This window comes from Protopterus annectens, chromosome 5.part0 (genome assembly GCF_019279795.1).
Source record: "Protopterus annectens isolate FY-2018-M chromosome 5.part0, PAN1.0, whole genome shotgun sequence".
In the NCBI taxonomy this organism is placed as follows: domain Eukaryota; kingdom Metazoa; phylum Chordata; order Ceratodontiformes; family Protopteridae; genus Protopterus; species Protopterus annectens.
This window is the reverse complement of record NC_056735.1, coordinates 772339300-772364150: the sequence shown is the minus strand read 5'-3', so window position 1 is coordinate 772364150 and position 24851 is coordinate 772339300. Positions and strand designations below refer to the sequence as shown.

The 24851-nt window shown below is 42.0% G+C and overlaps 1 protein-coding gene across 3 annotated transcripts in view; it reads right to left on the bottom strand.

The window, feature by feature from the left end:
- The window catches only part of ATM (ATM serine/threonine kinase), a 3174581-nt gene that overhangs the window by 323958 nt on the left and 2825772 nt on the right, over nt 1-24851 (bottom strand). For all 3 annotated transcript variants that reach the window (XM_044072618.1, XM_044072619.1, XM_044072620.1), the window contains one exon: nt 15260-15400. In XM_044072618.1, the coding sequence (XP_043928553.1) occupies nt 15260-15400 (141 nt within the window). The remainder of the gene's footprint in view (nt 1-15259; nt 15401-24851) is intronic.

Sequence of the window (24851 nt, the reverse complement as noted above, 5' to 3'; positions counted from 1 at the left end):
TGGCAGATGGCATTGCTTCTCTAATCTTTTTAGATCCTTGCATCCTTCTCTAAAATACTGGTAATGGTTTTACCAGGAGCTTCTCTTTTGTCATTCCAGTTAATTCTCTGCAGGCTCCAGGTTTATCTGTAATCCCCTCTAACCTGTTCTGGGCATTTTTATTCCATCTGTCCTTTTAGTTTGATTGCCCATAGTTTTATCTGGGTCAAGACATGTATTGGTAGTCATGGCATAAAAAATCTTCAAGGTGACTGAAAGATTCAGCTTAATTAACTTCCATGTCTTTTCATTTTCTGAAACATGAAATAAAGGCATTTCTTTTTGTCCTGGTATGAATCATACAATCATTATCCACATACACTCTTGACTCTCCCATTTGTAGAATGGTGCCTCTTTTTCCAAAGATTAGATTAGATTCTCTCCTTCAAAGAATATGATGAAAATGTTATCAAACAAGTCTCAGTCATCAAGATGAACTGACACTCGTGACAAATACACAACGAGCATGTTTTACTGTAAGCTAGCTCTGCGGTATACCATTCCATTGACAGTTCACCATGAATATTTTGCAATTATTCCCTTGCACTCTTTCTAGTATACCATCAAAACTAAGACTGTCCCTTCATAACTTGCCTTCCATTTCAATTAACTTCTGTTGTATTTCTTCTTGCTGATACCCATATTCCACCAATCTAGTCTCCACATACTTCTCTTTGGACTGCTGAGATATATCTTTTGCCTTCTATGTTAATGTTTTTTTCCACAAAATCAATCCTTTTATTTGTATCCACTGTATATCTAGCCAGGCTTTCATTTATCTTGAATATTTCCTTAAGAATCTGGTTTATTTTCTCTTCTGTACTTACAAGGACATTATCATGTGCCACCTTGGAGTCATCTCTTATTTCCTACGGTTCCTGGTGTTGTGCAAGCAATGAATCACTCCTGTCTTGGCTGATGGATAGGTGACAATCCATTTATGCTGCCTCCTTTTATTCCTAGATATTTTTGAAACTGTAAGCAGAGATTTTCTTGAAGACAGAACTCAAACCAAGAGTCAAAACTTGCAAATTATCTGGTTTAGCAACTCAAAACAGGGAGCTCTTAGCTATGACACTTAACTCACCTACATCTTACCTGAAAGCCCTCCATAAAAGGTGTTGATCCATAAACAAATGGTTTACCATCATCAGGACCAATGAGCTGCAACAATACCATTCTGACTTGCATCTACTTGTAATGGTCCTGATTTTTCTTAGCACTTCGGTTATAAACTGTTTGCATTTCAAAGCACTTTTTTGCTCTATACTCTAGCACGACTCCATATCACATTTCAATAATGTTCTTAGTGGCAAACCCACTTCCAACAAGTCTGTAATAAATTACAAAGATACTGGTAAATTCCTAGAACTCTCACGAGGCCTTGATTCTCCTCATATCAGAGTCACCTGTGACACCTCTTACTTTCTCAGTATTTGGCTTCAGGTCTTAAGAAAACAAAAATGACTTGCATTCCTGAACTCTGTAGATTTTTTTTAAAATTGACATTTTATTGAAACATCAAACTTTCTGATTCACAATATGAAGTGACAACGTGGAACAAAATCCAGATAAATAATTATTACAGATCACAATAACAACTGCATATTTGCCCATCCAAATAATCACCATCTACAAAATATTTAAAAAAAAAAAAAAAAAAAAAAAAAAAAAATTTAAATTAAGTCTGGGACCAACTAAGGACTGATCTTTTAAATCTTTTTTAGGCATCACAGTAGAATATGCCCCTTTCTCCAACCATTACTGCATTCTGGGGGCATGGTGAACTAACATTTTCCCAGTTCAGTAAGTTTCAGATATTTGTGGGGGACATCATTCTTATTAAAGCTCCAGCAAAAACAATTACTAGACTGACCCTGCAAATTAGTCATCGTTTGATAATTGTTCTACCCTGGTAATCAAATTTAAATAAATAAATCTTTATTTATTTCATCCTACATCATTCCACAGCTTAAAATGTCCACAAACTCTAACAACATCCATTTATTTATACCAGTTTTATTTTTCCTGTCATCCACTGGCTTTCTGAATCAAAAATCACTTCCATAATCATTTTCACACTTGGAGCTACCTGTGACTCCCATTTCCTTGTTAAAATATTTTTAGCTGGCACCAGTATAACACTTTGTAACAGCAACATCATGTGCTGCGCATCTTTCTGTACTTAAAAGCATAGCTAAAACATAACAGGCACAAACTGTGCTCTGGACAAAATGGGATTATTAAGCCCGTTTTGAGTGTACCCTTTTCACTAAGTGCAATCGACTTAGGTGATACTAGTTTTGACATCGCTGACAGGCATCTACCCACACTGTCGACTACTGGTAACTTGAAGGCTATTCACAGAAGTAGCTTTAATACTACATTTAGTAGTGACAGCGAGTTAGTGCGCTTGATATTATATAAAAACTGGGAGTTTATTAACAACGATAAATACTTTGTTGAGAAACTAGGTAGTTTTCCCAGACTAGTATTTAAAAAGAGTTCTAACCTTAAAAACTTACTCGAAAGAAATGAATTAATGTGTCCAAGTAGATACGCAGGGATGTCTATTTGTGGCGCTTGCAGGATGTGCAAATTTATGGAAACAGGCAAGACTTTTACAATTTATGGGAAAAAGTACGAACTGAAGTACAAATTGAATTGTAACTCAAAACTAGTGGTATATATTGCCTTGTGCACATCTTGCACTGCTTATTACATAGGAAAAACGGAACATAGACTCCGTGACAGGGTTTATGAACACATTCATGCAATAAACAAAAATAAAGGTGATAATTCCCTGGCCAAACATTCTTATCTGAGTGGAGGTCACAAGTTTTTATTTAAGGCGACAGATCAAATACACCCTGATAGTAGGGGTGACCCTGTTAACTTACTATTAGAAGAACGTGAACTAGCTTGGCAGATAAGATTTAATGCTTTTTCTAGTACAGGTCTTAATGAAGCCTGTAACACTGCATGTTTATTGAAGTTAAAAAGTGTAAAAAGGTGATATTACGTGAACTGGTGTTATTTTTTATCAAGTATAACTTAGTTGATTTTTGTGTTTTTTACACTGCCCTTCTGTGACATGTTGCATTTTAACATGTGATACTTTTTATCATGTGACATCTTTAGTATATAAACATGGTTTGTAAGGTCTTATATTTTTTATCTGAAGAAGTTGCTGTATCAGCAGCGACGAAAAGCGCTTCATATTAAATCAGTTTTATTTTACTTTGGGCTTCTGGATTCGTTTGTCTTGGTTTCTACAGCTTTGTCATATTTCCAGTTTACTTCACTGCAACTAGTCAGTGTACCAAGATGCTTTAAGAAGATGACAATTTTGTTACCCAAGAAACCACAGCTTACAAGTCTAAATGACTGCCGACCAGTTGCTCTGCCTCTGACAGTGATGAAGTGTTTTAAAAGGGTGATTAAAAACTACATAACCTCAGAAATACCAGCAACTTTGGACACATTGCAGTTTGCATGTAGGCCGAACCACTCCACAGCAAATGCTGCCTCTCTAGCACTTCATGAAACCTTGACCCACTTGGAAGGTAAGAACTGCTTTGCCAGAATGCTATTCGTCAGCTTCAGCTCTGCCTTCAATACTGTCGACCCTCAGAATCTAGTAAAGAAATAGTACAGCTGGGCATCAACACCCTGTTATGCAATTAGATCCTACGTTTCCCCACGGACAGGCCTCCAAAGGTTTGTATGGGCGACAACAGCTATGGAATAACTCTCTGAACAAAGGGGTACCACAGGGATATGTCTCGAGTCCTTTATTATTCACCTTGCTGACACATGACTGCATGGCCAGACAAGAGTCCAATAAAATCATCAAATTCACAAATGACACCATGATCATAGGTATAGTCAGGAACAGAGAGGAAACAGCCTACAGAAATGTGTAGTATCTGATAGGCCAGTGCGATAGCAACAACTTAGCACTGAATGTCAGTCAGCAAAACCAAAGAAAGTACAGTTGTGTGCACCTACCATAAATGTAGATGTTCGAGTGTCTTCACTGTTGCAGTCATGATTGTAGGGTTCTCCCCTGCCGGCAGGCAGTCCTCGGTCGGCCAGAATCCCAAAGTCTGGGTCCGGCGTCGGCTGTTCAACCATGCTCCCTGACATCAGAGCACCAGGAGTACAAAGCTGACAGCCGATGCCATCTTCTCCAGTTTTTCTTGCCCCAGATGTCAGGAGTCCGAAAATGAGAAAGGTCCCATATCCTTTGCAAATACACCTGAGAAGAATGGTGAAACAAAGAACCACACAAAAGTAAAAATAAGAGGGGACAGGAGGGAGGGAAACCCAGACTGCAACAGTGAAGACACTCAAACATCTACATTTATGGTAGGTGTACACAACTGTACTATGTTCATAGTGTTTCACTGTTGCAGTCATGACTGTAGGGTAGAATCCCAAAGCTGAAAGAGGGGGAGGTGGTCATAAAGAAGAAGGGGTGGCTAAAAGGCCCTGCAAGACTGCAGAGGCAAAGCCTGCCCTAGACTTAGAGTAGAGAGGTAGATTGTAGTGCTTAGAAAAAGTATGCACTGAACTCCAAGTTGCAGCTTCCAAAATGTCTTTGGTAGGAACTCCCCTGAGGAAGGCCGCAGAAGTGGCAGCAGCTCTGGTGGAATGAGTCCATATACTCCCTGGGATTTGCTTTCCATGATGTGAATAACAAAATCTGATTCCATGAGCAATCCATTAGGAAACGGTCTGTTTTGAAATGGCTTTACCTTGGGAACTTGAAGCATAAGAAACAAACAATTGTTCTGATTTTCTGATGTCCATGGTTCTGTCCAGGTAAAAACGTAGTTGTCTGTGTACATCCAAGGAATGCAAGATCCTTTCCCCTTTATTTTGAGGAGTGGGGAAAAAAGTTGGCAAGTGGATAGTTTGATTTAAAGCCACTTTGGAAACCACCTTAGGCATGAAGATAGGATTAGTCCTCAAAGACACCCTGTCTTGATGAAAAATAATATAAGGTTCCACAGCCATAAGAGCTTGTAACTCTGAAACTCTCCTGGCAGAGGTTAGGGCTAACAGGACGGCTGTCTTCCAAGATAAAAACTTGATGTCAGAAGAGGCAGCAGGCTCAAAAGGAGGCAAGGTTAGTTTTTCCAAAACACAGTTGAGATCCCAAGCAGGAATGGGAGGAGATCTAGGAGGTCTTAAGTTCTTAGCTCCCCTGAGAAACTGTGTCATGAGCTGGTGGGAAATGATTGGAGGGTCTGTATTATAATGAGCAGAAATAGCAGAGGCATGTATCTTAATGGAAGAGAAAGAGAGACCCTTATGTAAGAGATCTGTCAAGTAAAGTAAAATTAAAGGAATGTTCGGAAGAAGAGGATAAGAATCCTGAGCCTGCATCCAGGAACAAAATATTTTCCATTTTCCTGCATAAGATTTTCTAGTGCTAGGACGTCTGGCTTCTAAAATGACATCCATAACCTGCTTGGGTAGGAAAGAAGAAATCAAAGGCCCTGGATTAACCAGGCCGCCAGGCTGAGAGTTCTGACATGAGAGTGTAGAACCTGACCCTGATGTTGGGACAGAAGGTTCGGAGACTGAGGTAAAACCCAAGGGGCTCCAGACATAGGTTTTAGAGTTGGGTACCAAAACTGTCGAGGCCAATTTGGGGCCAGCAAGATTATCATCTTGGGCTTGTCCTGTTTTATCTTTAATAATACCCGTGGAAGAAGAGGAAGAGGCGGAAAGGCATATCCCGAGAGGTTCCTCCAACTGAATGATAGGGCATCCACTTTCCAAGCTTCCTTGTGGAAAGTCCTGGTGCAAAAATTCTGTAGTTGATGATTGAGATGGGATGCAAAGAGGTCTACGTGAGGACATCCCCAGACTGCTGTTATCATCCTGAATATTTTGGTGTCCAGCATCCACTCGTGTGGATCCGAAAGGTTTCTGCTCAGACTGTCTGCAAGGAAGTTTTGCTTCCCTGGTAGAAACTGAGCTTGAAGGTCCAGATTGCAAGCTCGAGCTGTGTTCCATAGATCCATGGCTAGTCTGCAAAGGGGGTAGGAATGAGATCCCCCTTGCTTGTTTATGCACCACATAACTGCGGTGTTGTCTGTCCGTATTAGTAGTTGTCTTGGTTGTAGAAGATTCCAGAAGGCCAATAGAGCTTTCTGAACGGCTAACATTTCCTTTAAATTGATATGCAGGTGCTTCTGATCCTTTGTCCAAAGGCCCTGCAGACAGTTGCCCTGAAAATGGGCTCCCCAAGCATAATCCGAGGCGTCAGTGGTTAGAATCTGAGTGGCAGGAGGCAGACAGAAGGGTTTCCCTTTGTTTAGAGTACATGCCCTGGACCACCAAAGGAATTCCTTTTGAAGACAAGGCAGGACAGAGATCAGTATGTCTAAACTGTGGCAATGCTGAGACCATACACTTTTTAGGTACCACTGTATTTTCCTCATGTGTAGTCTTGCATATGGTACGAGAAGGATGCAGGAGGCCATGTAACCCAAAGCCTGCAGGAATCTCCTTGCAGATAGCTGAGTTAAAGTTGCCAAGGTTTTGAAAGTTGAAGCCAGCTGTAATTGTTTTTCAGATGTCAGAAATGCCATCTGGGTTGTGGTGTTTAGAAGACCACCCAGAAAAGTTATCTGTTGTGAGGGTGTCAAATTTGACTTTTTTATGTTTACAGAGAACCCCAGGAACTTGAGGAGGTTCTGTACAAATTCTAGATGCTGGAGTAAGACATCCTTGCTGTCTGCCTGAATTAAACAATCATCCAGATAAGGGTAAATTTGAATTCCCTTGAGTCTGCAGTAAGCTACTACTGGAGCCAGGCATTTGGTGAAGAACCTTGGCGCAGTAGACAATCCAAAGGGCAGTGCAGAGAATTGAAAGTGCCTCGATCTGGCCTTGAACCTGAGGTATTTTCTGCGTTCCTGCCTGATAGGAATGTGTAAATATGCCTCCTTTAAATCCAAAGTTACCATCCATGCATCTCTGGACAGCATTGGAAGTAGCTGCTGTAGAGTAAGCATCTTGAATTTTGGAATCTCTAGAAAGGTGTTCAAGACTGACAGATCCAGAATGGGTCTCCATGAGTTTTGCTTCCTGGGGTCTAGAAAGAGCCTTGAGTAAAAAAACCTTGTCCCATCTCTGAAAGTGGAACCAGTTCTATGGCTTTCATAGCCAAAAGAGCTTCCACCTGGTTTAAGGCCTCTGTCCATTGATGTTTTGGAAGGTCTGGCCATCCGCTTGGCCTTGGCAGGGTATGAAAATGGAATTTGTAACCTCTTGAAACCACATCCAGAACCCATTTGTCTTGGGTTATATGAGTCCAATTTTGATAAAAAAGAGAGAGTTTTCCTCTAAAAGGGGCTTCCAGTCTAGAAGTTCCTGCAGCCCAACAGAGGGAGTCATTGAGTTTGTTTCCTATGAGGTTGTGACCTGTCCTCTCCTCCCCTAGGGGTGGAAGCAGTCCACTGTCTTGGTCTATAAGAAGCTTGTGTTTGAGGCCTTCCTCTGGAGCATCTATATCTACCCCTCTGAGGCCTGTCTGAAGTGGGAAAGGACCATTTTTTAGAAGGCCAATTCCTGCTAAATCTTGGTGGCTGTACTTGTAAGAAATCTTTAACTGTTTGCATGGATTTTGCCTTATCCTCCATCTTTTTAATCACCTCTTCAGCTTTTGATCCAAACAAAACATTATGCTGAACAGGAGCATCCAATAATTTAGCTTTTACTTGTTCTGGCAAATTTTGTTCCTTTAGCCATGCATGCCTTCTAATGACTGTGCCAGAGGCAGCAGCCCTACAAGAAGCCTCCAAGGCATCAAATCCACAGTGTAAACCATGCTTCCCAACTTTTTCAGTGGCATGCAATAAGTCATGTAATTCCTTTGCACAGGCAGAAATGGAAGTAAGCTTTTGTTTTAAAACAGACAAGAGAAATTGCTGGTATTTCAGCATATGAAACTGACAGTTTAAAGCCCTAATGGATAAAGTAGCAGAAGTGTACACTTTTTTGCCCCATCTTTCTAAAGATCTAGAATCCTTTTCAGTGGGAATGGGATTTTTGGCAGAAGCGGCCTTAACTCCCTTAGGACCTTGAGAAATGGTTTCAGGGTCAGCAGAAGGGTTCTTGTATAAAAACTGGTGGGAATCAGAAACCCTGTAATATCTATCAGGCTTAACAGGAGCAGGAGGAAGAGAGTCGGGTTAAGTTAGCCTCCGAAAAAGCATCATCCACAATATCCAAAACAGGAGGAACAGCCAGGGGTCTATGTTGGGGGAGAAGAAGAAAATCCCTTAGTCTTTTCTTAGATTCCGAATACTCCTGTCCTTCCCAGTGGAAATGTTCCCTCATTTCATGCAAAGTTTCCCAAAAGATAAATCCTCAGGGGGAGAAGCTGAAGGAATGGATTCCTCAGCATCAGAATCCTCATAAGGAGGGAAAGAATATTGTTGGTCAGAAGAAGAAACTGAAGAAGCAGAAGCCTGATCAGAGGAATCATAATAAACATCCTGCCTTGGCCTTTTACCTGGAGGGGGATGTGAACCCCTAATCATAGCAAGTAAATCCTCCGCCATCTTGAGTAACTGTTTCTGTGACTTGGGAGCCGGTTCAGAAGAGGCCTGTGTTGCAGTCTTTGATTTAGAAGGAGTCTTTGCCTTTGCCTTTATTAGAAGCTGAGTAGGCCTGAAAACCCCTTCGGAAGCCGGTACCTGCACAGCAGCTCCGGACCCATCCAAAGGAGCATTGTCTGAAGGTCCTGCAATAGAAATATTCAAAGGCCTGGTTGGCTCCTCATGAGAGTCCGTTTCGGCCATCGGTTCTGAAATGGCCGACAACGGGGGCTGCAAAAGCACCTCACTGACGACAGCCGAACCTGAAGCTGGCTCCGCTTGTGCGCTATCATCAGATTTGGACCTCGGAGGCCTGTCTTTATCCTTGCAACGTTTGTAAACACCGGTAGCTGGAACCGTATCCAACGACATTTTGTAGTTAAAGCGCCTACCGAAGTAATGAAAAGCAAAATCGTACCTTCGTTTAATTGTACGTTGATTGAATCTAGCACAAAACCGACAACTAGCTACGTCGTGGTCAGGGCCTAAGCAAGGAATACAGTAAGAATGAAAATCCTTATGAAGTATTTGCTTCCCACATGAAATACAATTATTAACTTTTTCTGACATCGGACTGGAGCAAGAAAAAGTTTCCCCAACGGGGTACTTAGCTTTGAGTGGAGAAGAAAGTCTTCGGACTGAAGTTTATCAGAAAAAATAGTCAGGAGTCAGCCGACCGGCACTTGCGAACTGCTATCACCGCACGGCAAGAAAGACTGGAGAAGATGGCGTCGGCTGTCAGCTTTGTACTCCTGGCGCTCTGACATCAGGGAGCATGGTTGAACAGCCGACGCCGGACCCAGACTTTGGGATTCTGGCCGACCGAGGACTGCCTGCCGGCAGGGGAGAACCCTACAGTCATGACTGCAACAGTGAAACACGATGAACATCTGATTGTGGATGTATAGTCAGGAACAGAGAGGAAACAGCCTACAGAAGCGAGATGTAGCATCTGATAGGCCAGTGCGATAGCAACAACTTAGCACTGAATGTCAGCAAAACCAAAGAACTGATTGTGGACTTCAGAAGGTGTCAGGAAGCACATAAACCTTTAGAGATAAAAGGGATGTCAGTAGAGTGGATCAGGATAATGAAACTTCTGGGAATACACATCTCAACGGACTTGTCCTGGTCAGAGCACACCAATGCTGTCAAAAAAGCGCAGCAATGGCTGCACTTCTTAAGGGAACTGAGAAAAGTAAACATGAAGTCCATCCTCAAGCACTGTATAGGGGCACCTAACCAACATCATCATAGTCTGGTATGGAAATTGTAATGTCTCCAACTGTAGGGACTCTCAGGTGAGCTGTAAGGGCAGAGGAAAAAATCATTGGCTCTTCGCTTACACCCTTGGAAGACTTGCACGAGACTCGCTGCATAGTGGGAGCCAGAAGGATAACCAATGACCTCACCCATCTTGCAAATGGGATGTTCTCCCACCTCTTCTAGAGTAGAAGATACAGAAGCATGTACTGCAAGACTTCCAGGCTGAACAACAGTTTTTTCCCCTTATCCATTATATTGTTGAACTCTGTTGACAGGCGAACCAGAAGAAAATCAGCTCCTTCATCCCCCCAATCACTTAGGCAAGACATAGCTGTCTGATCAGGAAAAGTACACATTACAGGCTCATCACGTTTTACTAATTGTTACTAATGTTACACAGTTCATACAAGTGCAATACAATGAGTCAGTGTCCATATTTGAATGTACAATTCTGTCTGTTCTTCACCTGTACCTTTATATGAGAAATTCAAGAGAGTGCAATATACACTGTGCAATATCTATATGTTGTTCTGTTTCTATTTATATGTTATGTTTTTGTGATGTCATATTACTTTTTTACTAAAATATGTTTCTGTATGTATGTTCTTGCACTGGGAATGAAGCAACGCAATTTCATTCAGCTACACTGTGTAGATTTGAACAACAATAAAGTTTGCTTTGACTTCAGGATATAACTTCAAATGTACAACATCCCAACAGTGTTTTCTAATGTTTTAAAAGGACAGCAAGACCTCTACTGTCCTTAAGTGCTATCATCACACTTTCTGAATGCTTCCCTTTACCTTACAATTGAACAACTGTGGATTACTGTACATGTGTGTGTGTGTACATACACACACACATATGCATACATATATATATATATATATATATATATATATATATATATATATGCACACACACACACACACACACACACACACACACACACACACACACACATTAGGTGCATGTCCGTATACCAAAAAGTAAATGTATCATATGGCAAATGACTGATCACCAGCCGATCAAAAAATATCAAAAAAAAAAAAAAAGTTAAACTTTTGTTTGCAGGGGGGCAAGACTGCCAGCATACCACCTGTTAATTATATATACCATCGCCCAAGATTGCAGTACAGTGGGGTAATGGTCGCCACTGTATCTCAACCTTGCACAGAAAAAAAGACTGTACAAGCAATCAGCTGATTTTCAATCAGCTGTACAGTTTTTTTTTTCTCTTCAACAATTGAAATTCACGACCAACTGTCAGCAACCCAAATGTGTGTGTGTGTACATACACACATATACATACATTAAAGTGTGTATCATTTCTAAGATGTATATGCACGTATATATATATATATATATATATATATATATATATATATATATATAGATATATATATATATATATATATATATATATATATAGATATGAATACACACACACACCTTACTTAGACATATTATACATAATGTATATAAACATATAAGTGTACAGGTGTGTGTGGAGACATACACACACACAAACATATAAAGGGCATAGCTTTCCCCCTGGAAAAAAAAAACATTAAATACTTGTTTTTATGACTCTTCAGTTAGATAGTTGCAATTGGCTAGGCTAGTTCATCAGGTAGTTAGGAGTCAGTGCTTTATGGGGGAACACTTATAGGGCCATTGCCTGACAAATATTCTAAATTTCCTAGAACCTGATGTGTAGCTGGACAAAAAACATTTCAGGCCACGTTTGTGAATTTCAAACCCCTAGAAGTCCAGACAATTCCTAAGTTTCTCAACTATTTTCTCCTTCAATGACAGTCAAGGTTTACTAATCCCTACTTACAAAATATTTTCTGCATGCATGTTCTTTCCCCATTTCTGATACAAATTTGACTTCCAAGGGTCTCTAATCTTGCCACTTTCACCCAGTCGTTCTCCTATTACTAAATTAAGGGATACAAATATTTTAAAATAACAGCTTGTTTTATGCAATATTTCCATTTGGCCTGGTCCCACATTAACATGTGCCCCTCTTCTATAATTTGATCCCAATACCTCAGATGTGCACTTACCTTCCCTCCTATCCTTAACTATGCCTGTCATCTGCACATTCTTTCTCAGAAAACCTGTAGGTGTCAACTTGTCATCCCATTCTCTGATTTCTTCAATAAAATGTGGTCATTAAACTCACTGATTTATATACTCTAGCAAAAAGTGGAAAGTCTGTATAATCTGCATTTTTCACCCAAAAGGTTATAAACTTCTATACCTATTTGATAATGCACTAGAAATAAGAGGAGATAATTCCACTCTCATTGATACTTTTGCATTTCATGGTCATATGGTAAATGTAAATGACAGGCCTTACAGTAGAGCTAGAGGGCTATACACCCAAGATATTGCTGTCCTTCACACCTTTTCACATGGCACCCTGTCTTTTCTCACTTCCAGTTAGAAAATTAAGTTTCTCATTGTTTTGAAAAGGATGGCATAAACACTCACAGGCACAGCATGAAATGCATGAACGACTGCAGGTATCTATTACCATCGTTCTATGTTTACACTCATTAAGCTTCAAGTTATTCTGTCTAAAACATGTTTTTCTTCAGTAACTCATATAGTTTCATATGCTATTTGGCCTAAAGCCAGCATACCATCAGTTTTATTAGCACCCACAACAAGTTCTTTGATAGTCTGTATAGCAACTCTCTGAAACATTGCACATGCAGACAAAAAAACAAATGAAAGTCTTAGAAATGGCTCTTCCCACTGGCACATTACAAAACACAGCTTAAATGTTCCTTACTTTATTGCTGAAATAATGGGCACTGCTTTTATAGCTTTAGTCAAGTCTTATGATGCTATATAAATTCCTTCTGGCTTCACTAAAATAACCACACACTTAACCCACTCTGAAGGTTATGTCTACCTCCAAGTCACATCCACCTTAATCATTTTACTCCACAAAATTAATGCAGCTTTCCTTGGAACATGGATTGCACCATTCACTGTGAAATCTGTATGAATACAGTAAACTGCTCTAGCCAGTAAATAAGTCTTCAAACTATTTAAGAAATCTATCAGACTGAACACTTTGTAACCTACATCTGAATTCTGCATTTGTCCCATATCTTTTTATGAAGGGCAGGTTTTTGACTAATCAAAAGACAAAATATTGACAGTGCATGTAGAATAGCCTTCATCTTGACCAGAATTAACTACTTTTTTTCCACAACCCCTGTCTGATGACCATCAGTTCCTTGCACTCTATGTGCCTATTTGTTCCTCACAAGGGTGAGTGCAGTCACCAGATTATTCTTGTCCCTGTGAGATGACAGCTGATCACAGGGCCATCATCCACGCAGACATAAGCTTCTTCTTAGTTACCCCATTTGTTGCCAGGACAACTACAATTGCCTGTCCTCAGTTTCATCCCATGTGCCTTAACTTTTATATTTCAGTCACCTATCATTTGCTGACACTCCTGTTCAGAATCTGCTTGTAGTACTATATCACCTGCATTTAACAGCTTTTTTAAAGAATCCCCCTGGCCTGTTTGCTCAAGCACTTCATCACCAGTATGCACAGCAGTGGAGCTCAGAGCTGAAACCTGATACACACCCACTTTCATAGGACCCCCACCCCCACCCCGAGGTCTGCGCACCTTTTGTACTTTTGCCACTATATCCTTTTTTTAGCCTGCAATAACTGAATCAATGCTTTTGGGACTTCAAACTATCAGTTTTCTTGAGACCTAGCCACACCAAAAGTCAAAGTAGCCCCAAAAGCAGAGAAGGAGAAGGATAAGGAAACAGATTACGGGGGTTTGGTCACATGTGCAAGAAAGTTGAAGAAGATATGGTTAAGAGGATTTGGGAGAGACAAAGAAGGGGGCAGGGTGGATGGCTACATGTCAGAGGAAGTGTAGACTGGTTCAATGAGGTCCACCCACTGTACAGACCCTCAAAGGTTGTCAGGGCACACATCAGGAGGGAACAAGGATAGGCTACAAGAAGAATCTCCCCTAAATAGAACTATGGTAAGTATAACTCCAGGACACCCTTAGTTCCATGTCAGCCCCAACATGGAACCAATTTCTGTTTGGGGATAGATAGACCAGTCATTGGATTGGGGGGGCACTGGGGTACACCACATGAAAGAGGCATGAAGGTGAAAAAAACACAATACATCAAAAAGCAGAAAAGTCATTCCATGATTAGGTCTAGGAATGATTTGTTGGAAACTTTTAAAGTGAGCTTAATCGCAGTGGCCAAAGATTGGATCGTCTGGACTGTTGACACAAAAAAGATTTGCTGGTCATAAGGATGTCTACATTAATTCACAAAAATATCAGTTGGACTTTCCTGTGACAGGCTGTCTTGGGATACATTCAAAAGTGCTTCTTCTTTCTGCATGAAGAGAAGGTTTCCTTCAAAAGATGGTCCTAAAAAGCTTAAGTATAATACAGCAGGGATGTTACAGTGAACACCTTACAAAATAACTATGTATGGCCACCAATGGTTAGGGACAGGACAAAACAGGCATGCAACATGATCATCCTACAAGGTCAATATCTGGCAGAGAGCGCACTTATGAAAGAGAGATTTACACATGCTGCGTGATGGTAACAATTACAACCATGTGCAGATTTTTCTTTTCCTTGAAGAAAAAATTGAAGGTATTGAGAGAGAAAGGCCAGTTGAAAGATAAGGAAAAAATCTTCCAGTGGGTTCTTTCTTGGGAAAAATTTGTGGAGAAAGAAAGTGAGAAAAGTAAACCTCTTCACTTTATTCACACTTATTCAAGATGGCAAATGACTCAAACTGAGAGGAAGGAACGTCTCCCAACAGGACTGGTTAAAAGGGCAAATCAAAGTGACCACTACTGGACTAGTCTAGCTCCTCTTACAAGAGCTACTAAATACTGTTCCCTTCCATGGAGAAACCTTACCATGTGACATGGAAACTCAAGAATTCTGAAAAAAATGTATTTATAATGCTAGCTTTTAACTATTATTCTGTGATGGAAAATTAGCTAACCAATTATTCTGTTTGCAGATAAAATATGAAAGTATTCTTGCATCAGTTATAGAAAGTATAAGGTACAGCTGTAAAATAAGAAAACTGCAAGGAGCAACTTACAGATCATAGCTGTATTTCAAACATACTTCGTGAAACAACTGTTATTCATAGCAACACATGCTTAGAAGAGACTACAAATGTTTTCTATATGGCTTGGAAGAGGCTTACCACGACAAAACTTGGAAACTAATACACTACAGACATTACTCTTAATGCAGAGGACATACCTTATTCTTAGTACAAAGGACATACCTTGACAAGCTGTCTCCTTTCTTTTCCATCTGATCCAACACAGTCTATGATTTTTGGAAGATTGACACCACCTGCTAAACGAAACTCAGGTTTGAATCTACTTATTGTTACCAAGTTTTCATATTTCCCTGAAGGATCCACCTTAAACAAAGACAGTGCAAATTATTTAGTTGCTGAAAGGTAAAGACAACTGATGTAAAAGAAAGACTGACATAATGCTGTGCACTTTAGAACTGCAATTATATAACCTCATCATAATTCATAGGAAAAATACATTTTACTGGTGAATTTATTTCAAGATTACAAGCTAATTTATAGCTCTGACTCCAAAGGATATTTAAACATACACTTCCAGCAAGGACAGTCATGTAACTGAAAAAAGAAAAGTTATATACTCACCATAATGTTCCATCTGAGTTGTTGCTTTTCATTTGTCTTCAACCTGTGTGAACACAGATCCGGTACAGATCCAACTCAGACGCATTTTCCAGCATCGGATTTGAGCTCCAAGCCCCTTCTCTACCCATAATGCCCCTGTCTCCCTCCTCCCCTCAGATTGCGTTTACTGCCAACAGTAGCACCCCAACCTAACCAAGAGCTTAACACCTTGGCAGTAGTACCCTGAAAGCACTATAGGAAAGACAAAGGCTGACAAAGTAAGGATTATGCCTCCTCCATCCAGTCTACCATACAGCCCGCATAAGGCAAGGGGAAGGAAGGAGGGACGGTTTAAGACAAATGAAATGCAACAACTCAGATGGAACTTTATGGTGAGTATATAACTTTTTTATCTGAAGTTGTTGTTTCCATTTGATCTTCAACTTGTGGGACAGAGTCCCCAGCTACCAAAAGACCCTGAGAGGTCCTCATGGAAGGATGGCTCCAGAGCCAAAGGATGCCTTGCCTCTGGACAGGCGATCCAACTTATAGTGAAAAATAAACGTGTGCCAAGATGCCCAAGTAGCTGCAGAGCAAATGTCATCCAAAGAAACCCTAGACAAAAAGGGCCGCTGAAGTAGCCAGAGACTTAGTAGAATGCACCTTGACATGACCAGGAGGAGATAATCCTTTGGCTTTATACGCTAAAGCTATGCACTGAGAGATCCAACAAGCAATAGTCACCTTAGAAACAGACTTACCTAAGAAAGGCTTAGAAAAGGAAACAAATAGCTGATCAGATTTACGAAAGGACTTTGTTCTATGCAAATAGAAGCGTAGTTGCCTATGAACATCACGCAAATGCAATTTATACTCTCCCTTATTCTGGAAGGTCAGAAAGAAAACAGGGAGAGTGATAACCTGGTTAATGTTAGATTCTGAAGCTACTTTCAGGAGAAATGAAGGATTCATCCATAAGGAAACTCTGTCTTTATGAAACACTATATAAGGGGATTTGACAGATAAGGGCTGAATCTCAGACACTCTTTTAGCTGAGGTAATAGCAACCCAAAAAGCTATCTTCCAAGAGAGGAATTTTAAATCCACTGTAGCTGCTGGTTCAAAAGGGGAAGATACCAAGGACTGTAAAGACTAAAGTAAGATCCCAAGGGTCCTTGACTGGAGGCCTAAGTAAAAATGTACCTTTCAAACAGGCTTTACGAAGCTTGGTGGAGGCTAGGGAAGCCAAATTGTTTCCTGTATGAAAACTGGAGATAGCTACCAGCTGGACCTTAACAGTAGAAAAGCTGGCACCCTGCTGAAAAATAGCCAGAAACTCCAAAATGGCAGGGACTGGAGCAGTGAAAGGGTCCAAATTATGCTGAGATGCCCATATCAAAAAATGTTTCCATTTGCTAGAATAGACCTTCCTAGTGGAAGATTTGTGAGCCGCTACTAAAATCTTAACTGGAGAAGACAGCCCGAGAGTCCTAGCTATTAGTGGAACTATGGCAGCCAAGCTGTAAGCTTCAGATTGACTAGCTCTGGGTATGAGATCCCCAAGGGATGCGAGATCAGATTCAGAACTGGATCTAATGTCCAAGGAGGATACACTGCATGAGACCACACAGAGAGTAACCAAACCTGGCGAGGCCAGAATAGAGCAATGAGGATCACAAAGCTCCCCTGCTGTCAAGCTTTCTGTATGATTTTGGAATGAGAGGGAGTAGGGGGGGGGATAAGCATAGAGAAGACTGGAGGGCCAAACATGAACCAGAGTATCTCTGGGAGGCTCCCCGGATGGGGGTTCAGAGCGAAAAACACAATGCACTTAATTTTGGAAGGAGAGGCGAAGATATCGCAGCAAGGCCCAGCCCACTTTAGAAAGATCTGTTCTGCTACTGAAGGATTCAGAGACCACTCGTAAAGAATCAAAATAGATCTGCTGAACCTGTCTGCCAGAATACTGGACCTCCCTGGAATGTGGGTTGCCACCAGAAAATGGCCTGTGGAGATCGCCCATTCCCACAATCTCATGGCTTTGTGACAAAGGGGATAGGACCTGGTTCCCTCCTGTTTTTTGATGTACCAAACTATAGACATAGTGTCTGTCTGGATGGCAATCATCCATTGGGGAAGATGGGCATGAAGAGCTTGCAATGCCAAGAGCACCGCCTTCCTCTCCAGGACGCTGTAGATGGGTCTCCAGGGCAGACCACGTGCCTTGGACTGTCCGTCCCATGCAATATCCCCCCGCCCAGATGAGTAGGGACATGTCCAAGGTCACCGTGGCCATAGGGCTGGGGAAGATAAATGGGTGACCCAGGAGAAGGTCCGGGGTCGAAACCACCAGAGAAGCGAATCCCTGCAGGCTCAAGACAAATGAACTGGATGAGATAATGGTAGATCAAGTAGGGACCATTAAACTGCTAGGGTCCATTGGAGAACTCTCATATGCAAAGGAGTCGTGGGAATCAGGGCGATCATGGCCACCATGGACCCCAATGTCCGAAGAAGCGACTCCGCAGGGGGATACCTGGTCTGGACAAAGCACAACACATATTGTCTCAGAGACTGAAATCTGTCCAGAGGTAGGAAAACCTTGCTCAGAGTGGAGTCTAACTGAGCCCCAATGAAATCTAGAACTTGAACAGGGTCTAATAGGGACTTGTTGAGATTTATGGTTATGCCCAGGTGGTGGGCGGTCTGGAGAAGGAGATCCCTGGCTTCACAGAGTCGATGCCTGGAGGGAGTGGAAAGGAGCCAATCATCCAGGTAGGGAAAGACCTGGAATCCCCGCAGCTGCAGGTGAGAAGCCACTACTGCCATCACTTTGGTGAACACCCTAGGGGTGGGGGTGAGACCAAAGGGCAGTGCTCTGAAATGGTAAAGATGGGCCCCCAGCCAGAAGTGGAGGAACCTCTGAGAGTGCCTGCCCATTTTGATGTGGTAGAACGCATCCTGAAGGTTCACGGAGCACATCCAGTCATTTTTCTGCAGGAAGGGCAAAATGGATTGGAGAGTGACCATCCGGAATTTTGTTTTGGCAACTGACATGTTTAAGGCTGACAGATCCAGAATGGGTCTTAAGTCCCCATCTTCTTTGGCACTAAAAAGAATCTGGAATCAAGACTGATCTGGAGGGATGGGCTGGATGACTCATTTTTTGGGGACGGAATTGGCATTTGAATGAAGGGAAATGATTTGCAACACCCAACGATCATCTGTGATCGAATCCCAGGCTGTTAGGTGCAGCGAAAGACATCCCTTGACTGCCTCCAGAGACAAGCAGTCGGGTGACCCTTCAGGGCTGCTGTGAGGGTCTGTCCGGGAAGGAATCCCTAGACCCCTGATTCCTGGGACCCCTCCCCCACTGTAAGAACGGTGTCTGTCATATCCCCCTCTGCCTCTGGGGGAGTGAATCCTGAGCATCTTGGGTATTGCCTTGAGACTTCAGGAATCACATCTTCTTCACCCCCATGCTGATTCCTGGAAAAGGATCGTTGTGGAGTTGAGAAGCGGATCCCGATGGCAGACAAGGTCTTCCCGTCTTTCTCAATCTGGACTAACGTGTCTTGCAATGTTTTTCAAAGAGGGTGGAACCATCATAAGGGGCATTTGTAAAAGATGCCTTGAAGGGCTCTAAGAATGCACAAAACCGGAGCCAGGCATGACGCCTGATGGCAATGCCTGTGCTGGCCACCCCAGAGGCACCTTCAGTAGCATGTGACAGGAGCCTCATAGAAGTGTTGGAAATGGAAGTGAGGGTGGCTATACAGGAGGAGAATACCTTCTCTTCCGCCAGCATGGATCCTGGGGCAGACTCAGCGACCTATTTGACTAGGTCCCGATGAAGTCTGATCACATGTGCCATATAGATGAGTGCACGTACGGCAAACATGGCTGAAGTGTAGACCCGTTGGTCCATGGTCGAAGACTCTCAAGTCCAGTGGATGAACCGTAGAGTTCTCCTGAGCGGGCTCTTTCTTGGTGGCGGCCGCAACCACTATGGCATCAACCAGGGACCCCTTAGACCAATGCTGTTCGTCAGTAGGCCCACTGAGAATCAGGTCACTTGGGGATAGCCTCCAATGTGTCAGGTTCCTTCCATGCCCAAGATGTAATTAAATCCAGAAGTAGATCTGCGGGAGGGTAGAGGGTCCTGTGCCAAATGCCTCCAGGAAAACAGACTGATGAGGGTTGGGTTTTTGGACAGACCACCTCCCATGCTGGCTTAGGATTTCCATGATGTCTCCAAAGGAGACATCATCTAGGGGTGATCGGGGGGAACCCTCCCCTTCCTCTAAGTCACTGTCTTCCATGACGGACTCCAGTAGGGAGTCCAAGTGCCTCCTTTTAAATGCATGTTTCCGAGGGAGCTCCTCGGGACGGTCTTGGGGGAGGACTCGGAAACTTCTGGCCGTTCATGTGGGAACTCCCTAGGGCGGACAGGCAAAAGGTTGTGTCTGGGGGGGTAGGATGGTGGAATCTGGCCCAGAAAGAGGAGACAGGATGGACTCTGAAGACAATATTGTCAAGGGTCTCGAGGGAACCAAGAGAATCCTCTCCACCATGTCAAAAGCAGAGGGAGAACAAATCCCGGATGCTGGGACAAAGGCCGGATCTGTAACCTTTTGAGTCGACAGTGGAGTCAGATCTGAGCCTCCAGGTGCCAAGACCCTTGTGGAAGGGGCAACTCCAAAAACCTCGAAGCTGACTCCACCACCTCGGATCCAGACAGAAAGGAACTGCCCCGAGAGACTTCTGGCTCTGGGGAAAAGCAGGGGGACCGAAGCCAAGGTGAGCCCGGGCTGGGAGCTGGGTGAGACTTAGTTGGAGGCTCAGCCTAGGAAGCACAGTCTGAGGACTGCTTCCTGGGCCTAACCCTGTCTTTTTGTTTATGCTTCTCCCCGTCCTCAGCCCTCTTGGCAGGAGGTTGAGTCTCACAGGCTAGGGCGGCGGAAGAAGCAGAAGTGGAAGCAGAGGCCTCCAAGGAAGGTGGAGGAAGAAGGGCCTTCAGGATCAACTTGTTCCTCCTGTTGATCAATGCATGGGAGTTGAATCCCATGCAGATCGGACAGGAGGTGTCTAGGTGGAGGACCCCTAGACAAACCACACACACACAGTGTGGCCATCAGAAAGGGCAAACTTATGGTCACACTCGCATTTCTGAAACCCTGGCTTGGGGGTCTCTACCATGGTGTCGGATGTAGCACACACACATACAACTATCGTAAGAGAAGGAAGGAAAAAAGAGGGGCCTTTGTTTTTTTTTTGGAAGGTTTAGAGGACCAAAGCTTGTGCGCAAGGGGTAGAGATGAAATTAGAAAGAGCCAAAGAGAAGTTAAGAAGAGCAGAGAAATTTTATGAATTCACTTACCAAAACCTGGAGCAACAGACTCCGATGGTAGCTAGATATGCGGCAAACGAGATCTGAGGGGAGGAGAGAGACAGGGGCATTATGGGTAGGTGAGGAGCTTGGAGCTCGGATCTGATGCTGGAAAATTCGGCTGAGTCAGATCCATACTGGATCCATATTCCCACAGGTTGAAGATCAAATGAAAACAAGAACTTTAGATCAGCAAGCTTACATTTCTACAGAGTGTTTTTAATTAATACCCACTGCTCTTAAAACTTACATTCTAATTTTTTGCATCATAGCTGACAAATACAGAAGTTCATAGCTTTTTGGAATACTCCAGTTTTGAATAAAGTGTGTGTAAAGACATACATATTCCTGCATGTACAGCTATGCAAGTTTCACTTTCCTTTGTTTTTCTTACTGAACATTATAGTTAAACACAGAAGATCACACTCCCTTTTCTTGTCAAATAATGTCAGTTCCTCCTAGGACATCACCACATGTTGTTAGTGCAGCCCAGGAAAACAAAGCTACCAGCTTGTCCTGGATTTTCTTTGGAGAATTTTCCCAGTGTCTCACACCTAACACCAACAAAAGCCAAACAGGGATCATCTTTTTCAGATGCCCAAACCAACTCAATTAGCTTCCATCAATCCAAAAAAGCAGTAGTTCTACTCTAACATTCTTACAGATCACCAAGTTCTTCATTCTGTCAAAGATAAAAAGCCCAGTGCCCCTAGCAAAAAAAGAAAAAAAACACTTCCATCACATATCCCCATGATATCCTCCTTCTGGTTAATATCTGTAGCTCTTGGACAAAAGGACAGAAATTTAGATAAATCAGTTAACTAACAACAATGTCTGAGAACTATGCTTCCACTTCATAAGTGAGAAAGCATTGAACTAAGTCACTTCTAAGACTCAAGTTTACCCTTGAAAAGAACTATACGGTACTTAAACTAATCCACTGAGGACAATGATCTCCACCACCCTAAACATATATACACATAAGAAAGCAAGCCACTCTTTTCTGATAGAATACCGTGAACTTTGATTTAGCAGAAGTAATTCTCACACTAGTCACTCTGCAGTCAGCAGTGATCTGCTTAGGTGCGTGTCTGAGGTCAGCAGGATGAATCCAAAAGAACATTATCATTGGCAAATATAGATGACACCTATATGACCCAAAACAGGATACTTCCTCAGTCTAGGAAACATATTGATCTCTTTTCCACAAAGAAAAGAGAAAAGGGAGTGGCAAAAAATGCAGCAATGATGGAGGCTGATGGCCAACTTGAGAAGTTGTGTATTTAGGATTCGTGGCCATAGCCACACACACACACACACACATACGGGTGGACTGAAATTAAACAAAACAGTCAAAGTCCGACCCTTACAAAGTCAGCCACAAACTACTAGGCATGTACTGAGCAACAATCTCAGCACATGCAAAACTTACATTTAAAAAAATACAATAAAACACCTTTTTATATATAGTAAATGCCAAAATGTCAAGATTTCACAATCTCAGGGAAAGGGCATACTTCCATATCATACGGAATATTTTGTCGGCGAAACAAATGCTGACCAACGATAGATTTGACAAATTTCAGTGGGCCTATATATATATATATATATATATATATATATATATATATATATATATTATACTTCCATGGTCGAAAGCACTAAACCTTGTTCAAAAGCATTTAATAAAACACAGTCCTTAAAACATGATCCTTAAAATACAATGTAAGCGCTTTCGGGTTACACCCTTCATCAGACATCTCACAGTTAAACAGACACCATATTTAAATTATACAACATCCAATAAAGTTCAATGGAAAACCCGCCTATTCAGAAGGGTGGGTTTTATTGGTATGACATCATTAAGACCTGGTGGTCTATGTGCCATAAGTTCTATTATCCATCTCGTTTCAGCCAATGCTGTGTGCAATTTTATGTCAGCCCCCCTTGTACTCAATCTAATATTGGCAATAACTCTGAATAAAAAACTATGCGTAGGGTGTTCTCGGACATGCTTAAAAAGGGCATTATTTTCATCTCCATTCCTAATGCTACCTAGGTGTTGCAGAATTCTTACTTTGAACATATTGTTCGTCATCCCTACGTAAAAACTGGGGCAGTTTTTACACTCAGCCAGATAGACTACATTATTGGTCCTACAAGTGGCCTTACCCTTGAAGCTAAAAACTTTGCCTGTTACTGGATGTTCAAAATGAATCTCCTTATTTATACTGGCACAGGCCTTACATGCTCCACAAGGGAGTGTGCCTGTAGTAATCTTGAAGGACCTGTCATTGTGCTGAATCTTCTCACTACACAGAAAATCCTTAAGATTCTTATTTCTTCTATAGTGGAAGCCTGGACTATTACTAATGATGCCTTGAAGATTGGTGTCACTAGTCAGAATGTTCCAATTTTTCCGTACAATATTGCAAATGTCGCCCACATTACTCCCATATGTAAACATAATCTTGAGGTCTCCTTGTGTTGCACTTCCCTGTCTACTCTCAATGGATGTATCTTCATGATGTTTTCTTAGCCAAGGCTTATATTTAGTTTGCCTATACATTTTACCCTCATCAATAACTTTCTTCACCATATTCTTTCCATACCCTCTTTGCCCAAAATGTCCTGTAAGGTTGGACAATTCCTGCTCAAAGTGTATATCATCTGCATTAACTCTGGATGCCCGACTCACTTGGCCTCTAACAATATTGGGAAACAAATGTCGGGGATGCATGCTATCAAATCATTTCGACTCAGGACAATGCAGAAAAATTACGGCATGACAAAGTTAATAAATTAAAGAGGGATTATGAGGACTTTTCAAGGGGCAACATTTTCGTTTGGCCCAAACATCAGCGGTCACCTAGGGATCATCTTGAGTGCACCGAACGGTCTACGGAGGAACGCCCAGATGAGAGGCGTGTTGATCCTGTTAGGGAGACGCGCATAACGGTAAGGGAACATTCTACATCTAATTCTTTATTGACGCCATGTGAGCAGGCAGGCGTCATAAAAGAACACATTCAAAATAATTTTGTTGAATATTCTACTGAGTCTTCAGCAGCTGCAAGTGTAGGCAGCACCACACCGTGTTCTCTTGGGACATTATCCAGGTATAGCAAAGGAGCTGCATCTGATTTTGAAGGGACTGAGATTGTGAAAGCCGCCATAAGGGTTTCTGAAACTGAAGACCTGGGTACAGGAGTGAGACCTAAAGTGTTACAAGGACAAAAGCGTTTTTTGGAACAACTTCCAGCCCCAGTCAAAAAGAAAGGGGCTTGGAAGAGATCGCAAAGCGACGACAGAGAAGTGGGGAAAAGGAGGAAGACTTTACAATGACTGTTGAAGAATATAACGGTATTGTGTACAATTTATCATCTCATGTACTATCACAGGAAGAATTGTTTGTTCTGAATAAGGGATTAACCGTTGTACCCAGTAAGAATTGCTCATACAATGAAGTAATAATGGATGTAATGCTGTTCTGTAGAAACACTATGTTAAAATTGATGTTTGGCGACAATACCAACAGTTGCATAACACCTAAAAAAGCCAGTGGCTTTGTACCAACTCTTACACCCACTTTGCACCTTTTCATGAATGCATGTGAGAGGGATTTAATGGAATATTATACAGAAGGGCACTTTACCAGATACTTCAATTTAACACAAGAGCAGACCAGAGCATTGCATGGTTTGGCTCATAACAATAGTATAACCATTAAAAAGGCAGATAAGGGCGGAGCAATCGTAGTAATGGATACGGACTGGTACAATAGGAAAATAGAACAAATGTTGAAAGATGATCCTGCGTATGTAG